The sequence below is a fragment of the Alligator mississippiensis genome, chromosome 3 (genome assembly GCF_030867095.1).
Source record: "Alligator mississippiensis isolate rAllMis1 chromosome 3, rAllMis1, whole genome shotgun sequence".
NCBI classification, from domain to species: domain Eukaryota; kingdom Metazoa; phylum Chordata; order Crocodylia; family Alligatoridae; genus Alligator; species Alligator mississippiensis.
The window spans coordinates 28,578,503-28,593,984 of record NC_081826.1 but is presented as its reverse complement, the minus strand read 5'-3'; the positions used below and the strand labels follow the sequence as shown (position 1 = coordinate 28,593,984).

The window sequence follows — 15,482 nt, the reverse complement described above, 5'->3', positions numbered from 1 at the left end:
GGCTACAATATCCACCGTCTTCCAACGATGAAAGGATGCCAAAGCAAAACTAGGCAGCTATTAATCATCTGGCAAAACTTTTATGAATAATTGTCTTTTTATGTTTTCACCTTTGCAAAGATCAACTTCAAACACAATAGCAAGTCAATTACGTGTATTCTTACTTGAATCCCAGCTCCTTCTGGCACTGTGATCTTCCATACACAATTCAGATTGTTGTCATAAGGCTCCGGGTAACCAGGAGATAAAATGGTCCCTTTGCGCTTAGTTAAAATTCCACCACAGGGCACTGAAAGGAAATGCATGAGGCAAGAAAAGGAATTTGACAGAACACTGCTTCAAAAATGAGAAAAGATGTAATAAAAGCTAACACAATGATAAGCATAGAGGAGCTGCTAACTTCTGTAAAGTGATGCTATATTTAAAAATTCATGTTAGCCTGAGGAAAATAAAACCCTTGCTTATATTTCAAATCCTTTTTTTAAATTATTAGAAAAGAACAAAAGAAAATTAAAAATTAGAAAACTTTTCTACCTGACAAAATCCTGTTCACTTATCTTAAGTGTTGTTCATTTGAACCTTAACAAAGTGAAATAAGTTTGAGGGTGTCATTTTAATCTCACAAAAATAAAATAATAGGAAAGAATTTGAAACAAGTATCAAAAAGGAAAGCTCTTAGCCAAAAAATGCTTAATTTTAATCAGTGTATGTTGCTAAATTAATTCATTTAATTCTAATGCTAGAGGCTATTAATTCTCAAACTATCCTCTTTCCTCAGTGAATGATCCCATTATATCTATGAAGTTACTTGTATTAGAAAAGAAATTTATGAGTAAGATTGCACCCATACAACCTACACCCAAAAACTAATGATACTCCAAAAAAGTAAAACATAGTGGGTGCATCTACACGAGACGCTAACTGTGCAGTAGCCTAATTCTACTGAGCAATAGCATGCAGAGCTAAAACCATGCTAATGTGGTGCTGCACAGTAATATTAGGTGCAGTAGTATTAGGCTATTATGCAGTTAGCATCACTAAAAAGCCATGTGCTGGTGCTACTGTACTTTGATTTAGTATTTGGTTATAGAAGTACTAAACTTAATGTGTATTAACTACAGCATATTAATGAATATGTAGATGTGCCCACTTGAAATGTATGAGAATCTTGTCTGAGTCACTGGATGCTCTAAGACCTAAATATAAAGAATATTATAGCTCCATCTAGATACAATTTTTATGTTGGTATTTTAACAGTTTAAAAAAGATTGATGGGATGTTTTATCAGTACCATTAAAAGACAATCCATCATTCCTGTGCAACATTATCAAGTCCTTGAGCTGATTTAATTAGATAGAAATAGGAAGAAAATTTTGCAAATACATAAAAGAATACAACTTATCTCAGTAATGAATACTGTAGCTACATTTTGTACTACATATAATTGATAGAATTTGTTGGAGACTACATAGAAAAACTAAAGGTTGGTGTCACTTAAAGTGTTTAAATAATTACTTGTATAAGCGTGAGCAGATAGAATGATTGATGTCTGCTATCTGTAGGGAAACACTCAAACATTTACTAGAGAGTTAAGGCAATTTAATATGGTCATGTCTAGTGCTTCAATTATTAAGTGGACTTAGTTCAGTGCAATTTTCAACTCATACATATTTTATGACCTTTATTGGCATGGTGATGTCTGCACATTAGGAGTAATTAATACTTTTGACCCATAAACCTCTCTCAATTCAAGTGCCTGTAGTCAAAGAATTTTCTTTTTTACATACCAATATGGTAGTATTAAGATGTCAATAAGATCAATAACATTCTGTTGTTGGTTACTAAAATAATTCTCATCAATTGAAATTATTGTCTATGAAAATCAAAGTAATTATAATTTAAGATTGCTCATAATCTAGAAAAAAAAAGACAGCAAATATAACTGTCCCAAGTCAAAATAGATAAAAGTCCTTCTAATTAAACTGCCATTTATAAAAGCAATGGCCTTGAAGCTGTATCGTTCATCTTGCTGTTGTTTAATTTTTACATTGTTATTCATGGGGGGTATTTCCAAAGTACCACCAGAAATAAAACTATGTAACTATTACATACAATATTTGGTTAACAAAATGATATTAAGTGATTTCTCTCTCTCTATCTTCCCCAATAATTTTTTTTTTTTTTGAAGAAAATCTACTTTTTGTTTTATTCTAAATAAAACCACACCAGCTAACAGCATGGTAGTTTCAAAATCATTCTGATGTACCTGATGCTTTTTGTTTTCCATTTTACTTTTCCCATGCATTTAAAGGTGGGTTACATCTATTTTTCAGGTTCTCCTCCCTCCAAATGAATTTGTTTCCAATATACTAAATTATAAAAAGAACAACAACAACAACCCTTCCCAAAAAACTAGTGGCTGGTGTTACCGCCCCTAATACAAAATTGATTCCATAGTTTGAAAATTGAGATAGTTCCACAATTATTTTCCCCTAAGTCACTATGAATGAACAATTTTCTTGATTAATTCTATATAATTACACTGAAAAATATTAGTGTATATTTATTATGATAAACACAATTAAAATTCAGCCTACCATAATGTGCTACAACTCTGACAGCCATATTTTCCCTTGATACAGCTTTTTGAAAGGCCTGGCCAATAAGAGTTGCACTCTGCTTTCACTGAAACTAAACTTGATCCAATGATTCATAAGCTCAGTTGGGATAAATCAAAGCAAATGTATTGATGTCAATACATCCATACTTATTTACATCAGCTAAGGAATTGGCTTAGAGTGTCTAAAATTAGACAAAATATAACTTCTGATTTGGGAAAATACAGTTTATTTCTGACCTACTATGGAACACTAGCGGAGCTATTTCTAAGTCCTCAATAAAGTAGTAGTTTCAGTAAAAGCTTGTAAAAGATCCCAAGGGTGAAAGTGTTTTAGTCTTGCAGGTGATCAGGGCATAGACAGCTGTGCTTTTGAGCCTTGATTAATGGGCAGCTCTGAACTGTCATTCATGTTACCTAAAAGTAGCTGATATATAATTTATTGCTGCAGGGTATGGTCATGAAGCTACTGAAATGACTAACAAGGTTAGGACTGCAAGGGGCAAAATATTAACCCTTAATGAAGAAGGAAGAAAAGGGTTCACAACCTCATCCAGGCTAAGATAATATTGTGTTTCTGACATTGTTAAATAAAAGGCCATCTGGCATACCTTTCTGTTCAGTAATGGGAAAGGATACAATGTGAGTTCAAGCCACAAAATCAGGAAAAGAAAAAAACCTAAACAATAACAAATTGGAGTACAGACAGAAAAAAAAAAACAAACCCTCAAACACGAATGTAAAACAATAATTATTTTAGACAATAAGTGACTCATGCAAAAATGAAGTTTTAACTTCTTACCAATACATGTAGGTAAGGAATCATTCCACTGTGCCAAAGCATTGGGTACTGTATCACATCTGATTGCTATGGATCCATGGAGGATATATCCTGGATTGCACTCAAAAAGAACTAATGAACCAACAGCAAATTCATTTCCAATCCTTTTTCCAAATCTTGGTTCAGGCACAGAGCTGCACTGTGTTGCACTTGTTCTTGGAACAGCTGCATGCATACAAACAATTGTGGATTCTCAATTTTATTTTTGGTGGAGAAATAGATTTTCAAATGCAAACAACAGAAATGATAGGTAGAAACATTCAGTTATCATGTCAAATAATAACATTTGCATATTTTTTAAATTAGTCTTCAAAATAAGGATTCCTCATCTTGAAATTTGAGTTACAATTCAGATTAACATTAAAAACTAATATTCTTGCCAGAATTACAAGCACTTTATAATATCCCTTCCTAAAATGGCACTAAAATTTGATGTTTTATTATGAAATATTCAGCTAATATACAGTTTCAAACTAGTATAGCTTGCATTTATTGGGTATGGCTTTAAAAATGTATGTTCTGCTTGTTGGAATGGGATTCAAATTTTATGAAAGACTGAATTAAGTGGCAAGTGTTGATGTTTAATCATTGCAGCGTCTAATCCTTAAGAAGGAAAATAATGTAAATCAAGTGAAGCATCTTAAGAATAGCAAGCTTACTGATTCAGCTAAAGGTAATACCATTTCTAGTCATTCATATTTAAATAGAGAGATAAGTCAGTTTGAGCAGCTGGTTGGATTGAACATTAGTCAGCCAGATTAACCAAAAATAGAAATACTTGGTTTTAATAATTGGATTCTCAAATTTGGAAACCTTTCTTAAGCATCTCAAGTGCCCAATTTTATTTTAAGAAACACTTATGCATTATTGAAGATGTCAATAAAAATGAAATTATTTCACATATACACACAACATGGGGAACATAACATTATATCAGTAATCTATGATTGTCTCTCCATTCTACGCCTGTTTATACCCAATTAATTCTTTATTTTATCAGTTACATTTGTCAAAATACAATTTAAAATATGATTATAATTAATTTGTTAAGAAGGTGGAAAAGGCGTTTATGAACATAAATTAATTTAAATATTTTTTCCCTATTACTACCGCACTTACCTTGATAAACAAAATGAAATCCTTTAGCTGTTACTGGTCCAACTGAAGTAAATCTAACTGTAATCTGGTTACCAGAGCTCAACGGAAGGGATTCACCTACTCAAACAAACAAAGTACCAATTTAACATACACAATTTTAGGGAATAAATAGTAAAAAGCCTATGGAAAAAATCCACCTTTAGAAAACCACCACAAAATACATCCTGCTCAAATTAAGGGATTTGTATCCCATAAACTGATACAAGTTTTACATTCTTCAGTTCTTTAGAAGTTAGATCTTGAGTTCCTCTCTCACATTAGTGCTGTTCTCCCTGATTTAAAAACAAACTCTTGGTCTTTAAGCCCCTATTAATATGCATATAATCTACCCTAATTAACTTTGCCATATATTTCTTACTGTTGCTATTAATATTTTAATATCCATTTTACATAACGCATTAGATAAGAACACAGTCAATCCCAAACTGAAAAAAGTATACTGACTTCATTAGTTACATATTAACAGATAAATCCAAAAAAAAAAAAAAATAGATTAACTTTAGACCTCTTTCCTTTTATCAGCTCAGACTTGTGAGTCACTACTGAATGATTAGGTTTTAATTTCAGACTTTTACATTATATGCTCAATTTAATTTGTTTCTATGAAAATAAGACAGCATTTTTTAGTACCTTCTCAGTCAATATCATTTCTAAATAAATAATTGATGTATGACAGTTCTATTAAGGGATACCTGAATGAGATCCGGAGAGGGAGGATAACAAAGATGATTGCTGAGTTGGACCATCATATACCTCAACCACATCATGGAGCAATGTCTGGAAAAATACAAACTGGCCGAACACGACTGGTCAGCAAAACAGAGAAGAGGTAAGAAAAAGTTTGAAAGAAACCAAGAAAGAGAGAGAGAGAGAGAGAGAGAGAGAGAGAGAGAGAGAGAGAGAAAGGGAAAGAGAGAGAAAGATCAAATATGTTAATGTTATTTTTTTTTAAATGCATATTACTGAAAAGAACAGGCATTTATTGGTTAATATCTTTGAGCAAAGTAGAAAGAATAAAATTCAGCTATCCATTTTAATAAAATTAATTGTATTTTATTAAAATGGATTACTTTAAAAAGATGTCAGAAAGTCTAATTCTGTATAAAAAAAACAAAAGCAGGATAGATAGGGAGATTAAGAAAGCATTTGCATAAATATTTTCACCTTGACAGAAAAACAGTCATAATACTACTGCTGCTTTACTTTATCTAAATTGTATTAGATTTTATTAGAGTTTATTTACTTTACCTAAATTTTCAGTGCAGTTTGCCACTTACTATATTATACATTTTGTGACTATTCTCTATTTTGTTTTGTTTAATTAATTTAGCTAACAGGACTTTAATTTACATAGGTAAGTTTTACTCTTCTTCTGACCTGGAACTTAACATCTAAGTCCATATTTTTTTCTTTGGGATGTAAAAGTGAACAAATAACATTCAAGGTACTTTCGGAGTCTATGTCCACATTCACAGTAAAAAAAATTGTGAAAAAAAATAGTAATGATGCCATCAGAAAAATTAATTTCTAAGTTTTATCTTATAATTATACTGAACTTGGAGAAGGGATATTTTAGCTCCATTATTTGAAATCCCCTGCAAGAAAGGATATCATACTGATTTTTCCACTATATACAGACTGTCATACAGAAATTAAATTAATTATTCATTTGGGAGACTCCCTCTTGAGGGGGACTGAGGGAGTGATCTTCCTCCACAGTCCTTTAGCCCATCATGCCCCCATGAGCCCCAGACCCCCAGGATCCTCTGTCGGACACCCGATGGACCCCAACTCCCCAGCATAGCCGGGAGGTAGGTGAGGTCTGCGGTGGGTGAGAAATAGCCAGCTGCAGGAGGTAGTTGAGAGGAGCTGAGGAGGGTCATGCCCCACACCTCCTTCTGGCTCCTACTTGGCCCAGACCCCCAGGAAACCACATGATTGCAGCCTCATGAACAGAGCACATAAACAGGTGCACTCTGTGCCTGGTGCAAGGTAACACAGGAATTTGTGCAGGAGGGCACACAGGATGGGCATGAGGCTCTAGATGGCAAGCCTGAAGAGAAGGGTTGGCATGGTAGTAGCCTGAACTCACCCGGACAAAGGAGAGGAGGTTGATATAATATATTTGGACTTCAAGAAAGCCTTTGACCTGGTGTCCCATGATGTCCTTATGGTAAAATTGAGGAACTTTGGCCTCAACAACCTTAAGTCCAAGGATGGACCCAGAAAGTGACAGTTGATGGAACTGAATCAACATGGTACATGGTGATCAGTGGTGCCCTTCAGGGCTCCATTCTCGGACCTGTACTCTTCAGTGTATTTATAAATGATCTTGACTCTGGTGTCAGAAGCAGACTGGCTAACTTCACTGATGACACCAAACTGTGGGGAAGTGTATTTAACCTAAATGATAGGCTGGTGATCCAGGCCAACCTTGACAAGCTTGCAAGGTGGGGAGGATCAAAACTTGATGGCATTCAACATGGGGAAATGCAAGGTACCCCACCCCAAAAGAAACAACCCATATTACACTTAGAGGCTTGGCAGTGCTACCCTAGCTAGCATCACAACTGAAAGAGACTTGGGGGTCATGACTGACCACAGGATGAACATGAGCCATCAATGAAATGCCACAGCTGGCAAAGCAAATAAAACTCTGGCTTGCATCTACCGATAATAAGGAACAATGGTAATAAGCTGATGGAGAATAGGTTTAGGTTAGAGATCAGAAGGCAATATTTTACAGTTAGGGTGGCCAAAATCTGGAACCAGCTTCCCAGAGAAGTGGTCCTCGCCCCTACCTGGGGTAAATTCAAAAGGAGGTTGGATGATCACCTGTCTGGGGTCTTGTGAACCCAGCATTCATTCTTGCCTGTGGCTAGGGATCTGTTCAGGTCCCTCCTGACCCTACCTACTATGAAACTATGAAACTATGATGCAGCTCAAGCAAGACCCAGGAAGTCATCCTCCCACTTTACTCAGCCTTGGTGAGGCACAGCTGGAATACTGTATCCAATTCTGGGATCCACAATTCAGAAAGGATTTGGAGAAGCTTGAGAGAGTCCAGAGGACAGCTACGTGCATGATTAGAGGACAAGACAGCAGGCCTTATGAGGAGAGGCTAAGAGCCATGTAACTCTTTAGCTTGGAAAAGTGTAGGCTCAGGGACGACTTGGTAGTAATCTATAAGTGTATAAGGGATGTGCATCAGGAACTGAGAGAACATATGTTCACCAGGGCACCTCAAGAGAAGACAAGGTCCAATGGTCACAAATTCCTGGAAGACCATTTTAGGTTGGACATAACAAAAAACTTCTTTACTGTCCGAGCCCCCAGGGCCTGGAACAGACTCCCCCCAGAGGTGGTGCAAACACCTACTCTGGACACTTTCAAGATGCCTATTTTGCTTTGATCATTTGACCCTAGCTGACTTCCTGTCCCTTGGGCAGGGGGCTGGACCTGATGATCTTGCAAGGTCCCTTCCAGCCCTAATGTCTATGAAATCTATGAAATCTCTAATTTTTGGTCTTAGTTTTTGTTCCTAATACTGCCCACATCACAGAAATACCAGCCTAACTAACAACTTGTTGGTTGTATCTACACAAGATGCTTACAGTGCAGTTGATTAATTAACTGCACTTTAAATTTCTCATTGTCTACACATGTGCCCCTCTAAGGGTGCACAAAACTAATAAACTCCCTGCTGTGCAGGTTTTCGTGCACAGCAGCACATGTATAGACACTGACCTGGATGTCTGGGGCATGAGGGTGTTTCAGTATTGGGGCTGCCTTTTGGCTAGCCTCCACAGCACATTAAGCCCAGGTGGAGCAGCCCTGGGCTGGCAATAGGGTTGCCAACTCTGACTAAGCTATTCTGGGACATTTTTCCCCCAACATGATGTAATGTCATTAATAGGGGTGCAACAATAGAGATATTTTGGGCCTATACCAATGATCAATTTTTAACAAGCCATATCGGCCTATGCCAATCTGATTGCTGAAATGCAGCTGGGCAGCTTAGAGAGCAGCATCCAGCTGGTAAATTTGTTGTGGAGGAAGGGGTGATGGGGGAGGGAAGAGGAGTGGGGGGCTAAGGTTGTGGGAGGGCAGGGGTAGGCACTGACAGCCAGGGTGGAACACAGGATGGAGCCATGAATGGCTCATGTTGGGGGAGGGTGGGGAAGCTCCTGCCACTGCGCACACCCTGGGAGGGCACAGGGAGCATGTGCCCCTGGATCTGCGGATGGGGCAAGGGCAGTCTGCCACTGTGGGGCTGGGGATGAAGCAATACTACGCTCTTCCCAGTCAGGGGCTGGGTCAGGCTGTGATCAGGGCAGGTGGCAGCAGCACTTGGAGTGGGGCTATGGGACAGGGCTGCAGTCACCCCAAAATTAACTGTAGCCCCTTTCCCAGAACCACTGCTGCCCACTCTGAGTGCAGCCCCAGCCCAATGCCCCACCAGGAAGAGCCCAGCACTGCCCCCAGCCTGCAGCAGCAGCCCACTCTCCCCCATGTGCAGATCTGGGGTCACATACCTCCTATGCCCTCCCCGGGTGCATACAGTGGTAGGAGCTGCCACCCCCTCCCTGTGACCCCTGGATGAGCAACTCACAGCTCCATCCCACCCCAATTCTGCAGCACCTGCCCCTGCCCCACTCCCTTCCTCACCACTGGGGCCTCAATCTGCCCCACCCTCCACTCCTCTTCCCTGACAGCAGACTAACCAGCTGGACCTGGTACCCATCTGATATATTGCTATCAATCCAATATGGGACCGATGTATTGGTGCACCTCTAATCATTAATTATACTATCCAACCTGTTCAAAATATCAGTCTCCCAGATTGCTTTTAATAGTCACCAGGAGAGCGATGCCAGTTCTGGTAAACTCCTGGCCAGTTCGGGAGTGTTGGCAACCCTAGCTGGCAAGCTGACCCCATCAGGCTTCCTGACAGCTGTGGCTGTTGTGACCTGGCTCAATGTGTTACAGTCCGAGAGCACATGTAAAGCATATGCTTGGGAGCTTCCCAGGAGCAGTAAGCAATAAGCTCTGCAATAAGCAATAAACAGTAAGCTCTACAGTTTATTGATGCACATTAATAGCGTGTGTAGATGTGCCTGTTGGCAGCACTTGCCAGAGAAACTAGTGAGATTATGAATATAGAGCTCAAATTCCTCTCTCACCAAAATTAGGTTAAAGCTCATGAAAAAGCAAAAAAATACTGAGGACTATGGGAAGAAACTATGCAGCATAACTTGTAGTGCCACTATATGTGTCATCTGTATTCTCTGAATTCAGAAAAAGCATCACTGATCAAGGTTTTCTAACTGGCACCATTCATAAAAACTAGAACCACACATAATATCTATATACTGTAATACAACCTCACTTACAGCAATTAGGAGTGCCTAAAAATCAAGGAAACAATACAACTAATGGGCCATCAAAATATGAAAAAACGTCAAAAGGGTAGAAGAACAGTACACAGGCATGTGAAAACTTTGCCTACAAAAAAGTGAACAAGAGTAAAATGGCTGCAATTTAATAGTTTTCTTCTCCTTTCCTTTTTTCTTCTTATCAGAAGGTAAGAAAATATCGGTTTGATCAGATGTATAAATCTTCATCCAGTGTATAGCATTTGTCTTGCTTACTGGCAAAGCTGTATACACAATGGTTATTTTGGTTTGGCAGAAAAAAATAGGTTGGGGGGAGGGGAAAAATCATTTCAGGTTGACCCAGAAAGATTATTTTTATCCCTTAGCAATTTTTTTTTTTTAAAAGAAAGCAAAATACCACTTCAGGCTGTCTCAAAACTTTCTCTGATCTAAAATGGAATACTTATTTTCCTGAATGTTCATTTAATGTTTTTTATTCCTATGTTTTTGAAAAACAAAGTAACATTTTGATTAAAAAATGTCCCTTTGTTTTAAAAGTCCAGATGTTTCATTTAGAAAATGTTGAAACACAGAAAAGATCAAATATTTCTTAGAATATGTTGATATTAAAGATGTTATTTTTTCCCCTCTTTTTCAGTCAAAAATAGCACTAGACCTCCAGTAATTTCATTTTTCAGAAAACTTACCTTTGGCAAAAATATCCACCCATCTCTACTTTTTAGTAACAAGGGAATTGTAGCTGTGCACATCATGTGGAATTTTTTTTAAAGCAGCTCCAAAGATGATATGCAAACAGGATAAAGCATAGAGTGCATAGATTTTTCAGAAACATCCTCTGACAAAAATGAACTTCTATGACTGCTCCTAAAAACAGTGTAATCAGATCTATCAAATACAGAATATATGAACCATGTTTGTGCTTTAAGTATCATATTATATTTCTAAAGGTTACTACACAGTATTTTAGGCACATTAAAAGTCCCAAACACTTCATAAGTACTTCAGGATCCTTGTTTCCTTCAATTTTCCCTTAAGCAAATTCATGATCGAGAAGATGTTATAATTTAATCTTGAACAACTATATTATGTAATGCGTGTTGTCACTGTAAAGAAATGTTATCATATTATAGTTTTTTGCGTAATTCTCAAAAGTGTATTTTAAACTTAAAGGCTAGAAATAAGACTCTGAGCTTGTAACAAAAAATGAAATAAACTTGAAATCAAATCTGTAGTAAACAGATTTAAGATGGAAAGTAACAGTGCCGAATCTACAAAGCGAAGTCTATAAAACGTACTCACAGAAAGTTGTTACAACAAAATGCAAGGGCAGGTTCCAATGATGAAACAGATACTCCTGTGACCAATATGGCTGGCCAGTTGGAGCTCTATTACAAGAAGTAGATAAGTTTTCAGTAAAGAATGATATTTGTTGGTATCTCACTGTAATTATTGCCTCTCTATCTTTTCTTTAATGCTGGTATCACTATTTGGATAACTGGCCTTAACATCAATGCCAGTGAGCCTCCCTCTTTTATTTGCAGAGATGGCATTTCATGCAGACCAACTGCCAACAGAGTCAAGAACATGTTGAGTTGAAGGAAGACACGTTTTACTTTTTCCTCTCCCTCTGTAGGGCAGAAAATCACACCAATTTCCTTCCAGGGCAACTGGTAAGATTCTCAGAAACTTTTTCAGGGCCACTCAAGATAAGCTGTGTGACAAGATAATGGCTTGGTTGGAGAACAAGCAGTCCCCTGATCTGTGTGGCTTAATTAGTAGAGACTCATTGACAAGCTAGACAGCTAGTTGGAGACAGATCCCAGAATTCAATAGCATACCCTACATGCTACCATTGTATGGCAAGAGGGATTAGAAGATTTTCTGTTGCCCTTCCTAGAACTGTCAGAGTTTTCTTGTTAGTTGTATAGTACAAGCACAATTGCATACTTTTTCAAAACATGAACACTGAATTTGGAGATGGTGGTGTACAATATATGCTATGTAAATACATTCCAGGATGATAAAAACAATTCAGTGAGAATCCAACTTACCCTGTTTGGGGGAAAACATTAAAAATAAAATATAATTATTAAAACCAGGAGAAAAAACAAATGGCTAATCAAAAGTTCAGAGGGTAAGGCAATTTTCTTATGACCATTTAGCAAATGTGCTCTCAAGTACAGGAACAACATAACACAAAATATGAAACTCTCTCTCATTAGTGACTTAGGTATAATTTGAAATCAACAGCATTTATGTGCCTTTACAAATTAGAAGAGAGGGCAGGTGGACAGAAACTCTGATCCACTTGGACCTTAAAACTGTACATTTTAATCTCAAAGGGCGTGTGTTGATGAAACAGGGGGCCTAAATTGAAGCGTTAGGTTTTTAAACCCACCACTTCAACTTAGGGCCCTTTAAGCCCCCACACACCCTGTACTTACTGCCTCTCAGGCAGTCCTTGGGGGCAGTGAAGCTATGGAGGGAAGCACTGGGCCCCTGCACAGCTCAGGCAGGCAGGCTCGGGGGAGCGGGAGGTAAATCAGGTTCACCATGTTTCTTGGGTGGAGCCTGCCTTCCTGGGCTGCTGGCAGGCTGCCTGCAGGGCTGCCTGCAGAGCCATGGAGCTGCACGGAGCCCAGTGCTTTGCTCCGCAGCTGTAGGGGCAGGAAACTAAAACTCCTCAGAGGCCATTTAAGGCACATTACACTTCCAAATGTCCTACAGCAGCTGCAATTAATATACAATACGCCACCAAGGTGTGCAAACACCAACACTATTAAAGCAATGCAAAAGCATTTAGTGTATGTTAAAGTGTCATGCACACGTGCCCCTCATTTCGTCTACACACGGCCACATAGTATAACACCAACCAGAAACAGTGAAAACAGGCACAAGTAGCCCCTCACACCTCCATACTAATGTGGGTATGCAGATGAGAAATACACAAAGCTACCATTATAAAACAACCATAGTCAATCATGCAAGCATTGGAAAGGTTATATTAGATGAATTGAATTTTAAAATATTTTAAATTAAGCTACAAGAAATGCCTTCTAGTTGGAAATATTTTTAAACAAAATTAAAGAATATTTTTTAGTTAGCTTTTAGCATTGCAAAGCAGAGATTCCAATCTCTCTGGCTGTGTGTAGACGAAACAAAGGGCATGTGTGCACAACACTTTAAAGTGGGCTAAATGTTTATCCAGCACTTTAACGGTGTCGGTGTTTGCACACTTCAACAGTGTTTTGTGCATTAATTCTGGCTGCTGTAGGAAATTCAGCAATGTAATGCGCCTTAAATGACTTGGGACACAGCAAACTAAAATTCCTCTGAGGAGTTTTAGTTTGCTGCCCTACAGCCATGGAGCAAAGCACCAGGCTCTGTGCAGCTCAGGAGCTCTGCAGGAAGCCCTGCAGCAACCTGGGAAGGCAGGCTCCACCCAAGAAAAACGGCAAGTCTGATTCTGAGCCTTCCTTCATGCCTGAGCTGCACGGGGGCCCAGTGCTTCCCTCCACAGCTGTGGTGCCCCCCCGGACCACCCAAGCCAGATGCCTGAGGGTGGGCACCGTCCAGGGGGCAGGGTGCTGCTGCTGTGGAGGGAAGCACCAACCCACGCCCCCCACAGCTCAGGGACTGCTCTGCCCTCCGGCAGCTTGCCCTCCCTTCCCCACCACCAGAGAGGCAGGTAAGTGCGGGGTATGTACATGACACGGGGGTTTTAAGGACCCTAAATTGAAGCAGTGGGTTTTTAAATTGAAGCAGTGGGTTTGTTTTGTCTACTCACACCCACTAAAACACAGCAAATATCCCTCAAATTTTACAAGCTCTGGCACTACCTTTTCCTTCTCTACCTAAAGAAGCTGTATCAATAAATAGATAAAGACAGATAATGGGGGTTGGGTGAATAAATGGGTGTTGATTTGATGCTTTTCAAGGGTTTATTTATACAAATGTCAGAATTTGAAAAGGTTTGCTTCTCTCAAGCATGAATGGTTCTAAGCTTCCTATATTGTCCAAAAAAAGTTTTTTTTACCATATAAGAGTATTTTCTACATTTTTTTTTGTTTTGCTTTGTGACTTTCTACTGCTAAAAGAATACAAACTGGTTTGCCTATCATGAAAAAATTGGTATTGCAAACACATTCCTGTTCTGTAACTAGGTGAAACCAAAACATCCCATATTCCCCCTCACCTCCCAAACATAGACGCATACCCAAATAGCCAATATCGTGGCTCTAAAGTGCATGGACCAAATGCTGAGCTGAGGAAACTTTAATTGTGAAATCAGAAATAGAAACTGCTTATTTCTGAATGTATGGCAGAATGCATTTATGTGAGAATGCCACCTTAAATTGCTTCCTAACAGTGAACATCAACCTGTCAACAAGCTTGTCAGTGGATTCCTTTTGGTTAAAAAAGCAACATTACCCTAACAGCTTCACTTGAGTATGACATAAGTTATCAATTCAGCATTAAGATTATTGTGTTATTGTGCAAGACAGGACAAAAACAAACAAACACATAGTAACAGGAAGCCATTAACTGACACGTAAGGTTAGGCGTCCTTAAGCCGAGCCAAGATTCAATCATCCCCTGTTTGGACCATTTAGCTTGGCAAGGATATAAGACCAGTATGCAATTTTATGTCTTATGAATATCTACATACTTTCCACAGCTATTTTAAAGCACTGTATTGGATAGAAACCTGGCTAGGGTCTTAAATTAAAGGTAGTTCCTTTTTAAACTGTTCCAAGACTGAACTAACAGAAAATAATGTTTTCTAGTGTGAATCTTGTAATTGAATTTAAATTACTGGCTTCATTAAGTTAGACAATTGACTATTTGAATTTGTTGATTTATTGATTCAATCTTAATTATGATGTCAATGTAAACATAGTATTGATTCATCCTCAACCTGATTCACAAAACTGCAGCATATGAGATTAATATGCTTTCTCCAGTATATCTTTGCTTAGTCATCATTTTAAATGAAATCCATAAACAATACACAAAACAAGCATATTCTGGAAAATTGCAACAAGGACCACAAACTCCAAGTTCACAAGTAACCAAAAATACCCACCCCACAACAGATTATTTTACTCTACATCCAAATTAATAATTTAGTACTCACCCAGGATACCAAGCCTTTGCAAAGCAGCTAGTATTTACTTCAGATTTGGATTCAGCAGGATAACCACAATGTAAAAAACCCCACAACATTTCTTAAGAAATCCCTGACCAGCTCTATTGTTGATGTCTTTCACACCACAAAGGATCTACCTGTCCTTCTTCATCTCCCTAATATGCTTTGTAAATGGAGTAAAATATCCCATACGATTGTGGAGATTCCCATATGTAAATAAAAAACCCCCAAAAAACAAACTGACAGCACTTGTTCAGAGATGCCAAGAGTTTAATTAAAAACAAAGGGGAAAATAAACCTTACATAAGAGAAATAGTTTCT

At 38.3% G+C, this 15,482-nt stretch overlaps 1 protein-coding gene across 1 annotated transcript in view; it reads right to left on the bottom strand.

The window, feature by feature from the left end:
• The window catches only part of CSMD3 (CUB and Sushi multiple domains 3), a 1,325,501-nt gene that overhangs the window by 190,425 nt on the left and 1,119,594 nt on the right, over positions 1 to 15,482 (bottom strand). The window contains exons 33-36 of the mRNA XM_014603846.3: positions 5,309 to 5,422; positions 4,578 to 4,673; positions 3,420 to 3,623; positions 165 to 289 (exon numbers count right to left, since the gene is read on the bottom strand). Coding sequence (XP_014459332.1) covers positions 165 to 289; positions 3,420 to 3,623; positions 4,578 to 4,673; positions 5,309 to 5,422 — 539 coding nt within the window. The remainder of the gene's footprint in view (positions 1 to 164; positions 290 to 3,419; positions 3,624 to 4,577; positions 4,674 to 5,308; positions 5,423 to 15,482) is intronic.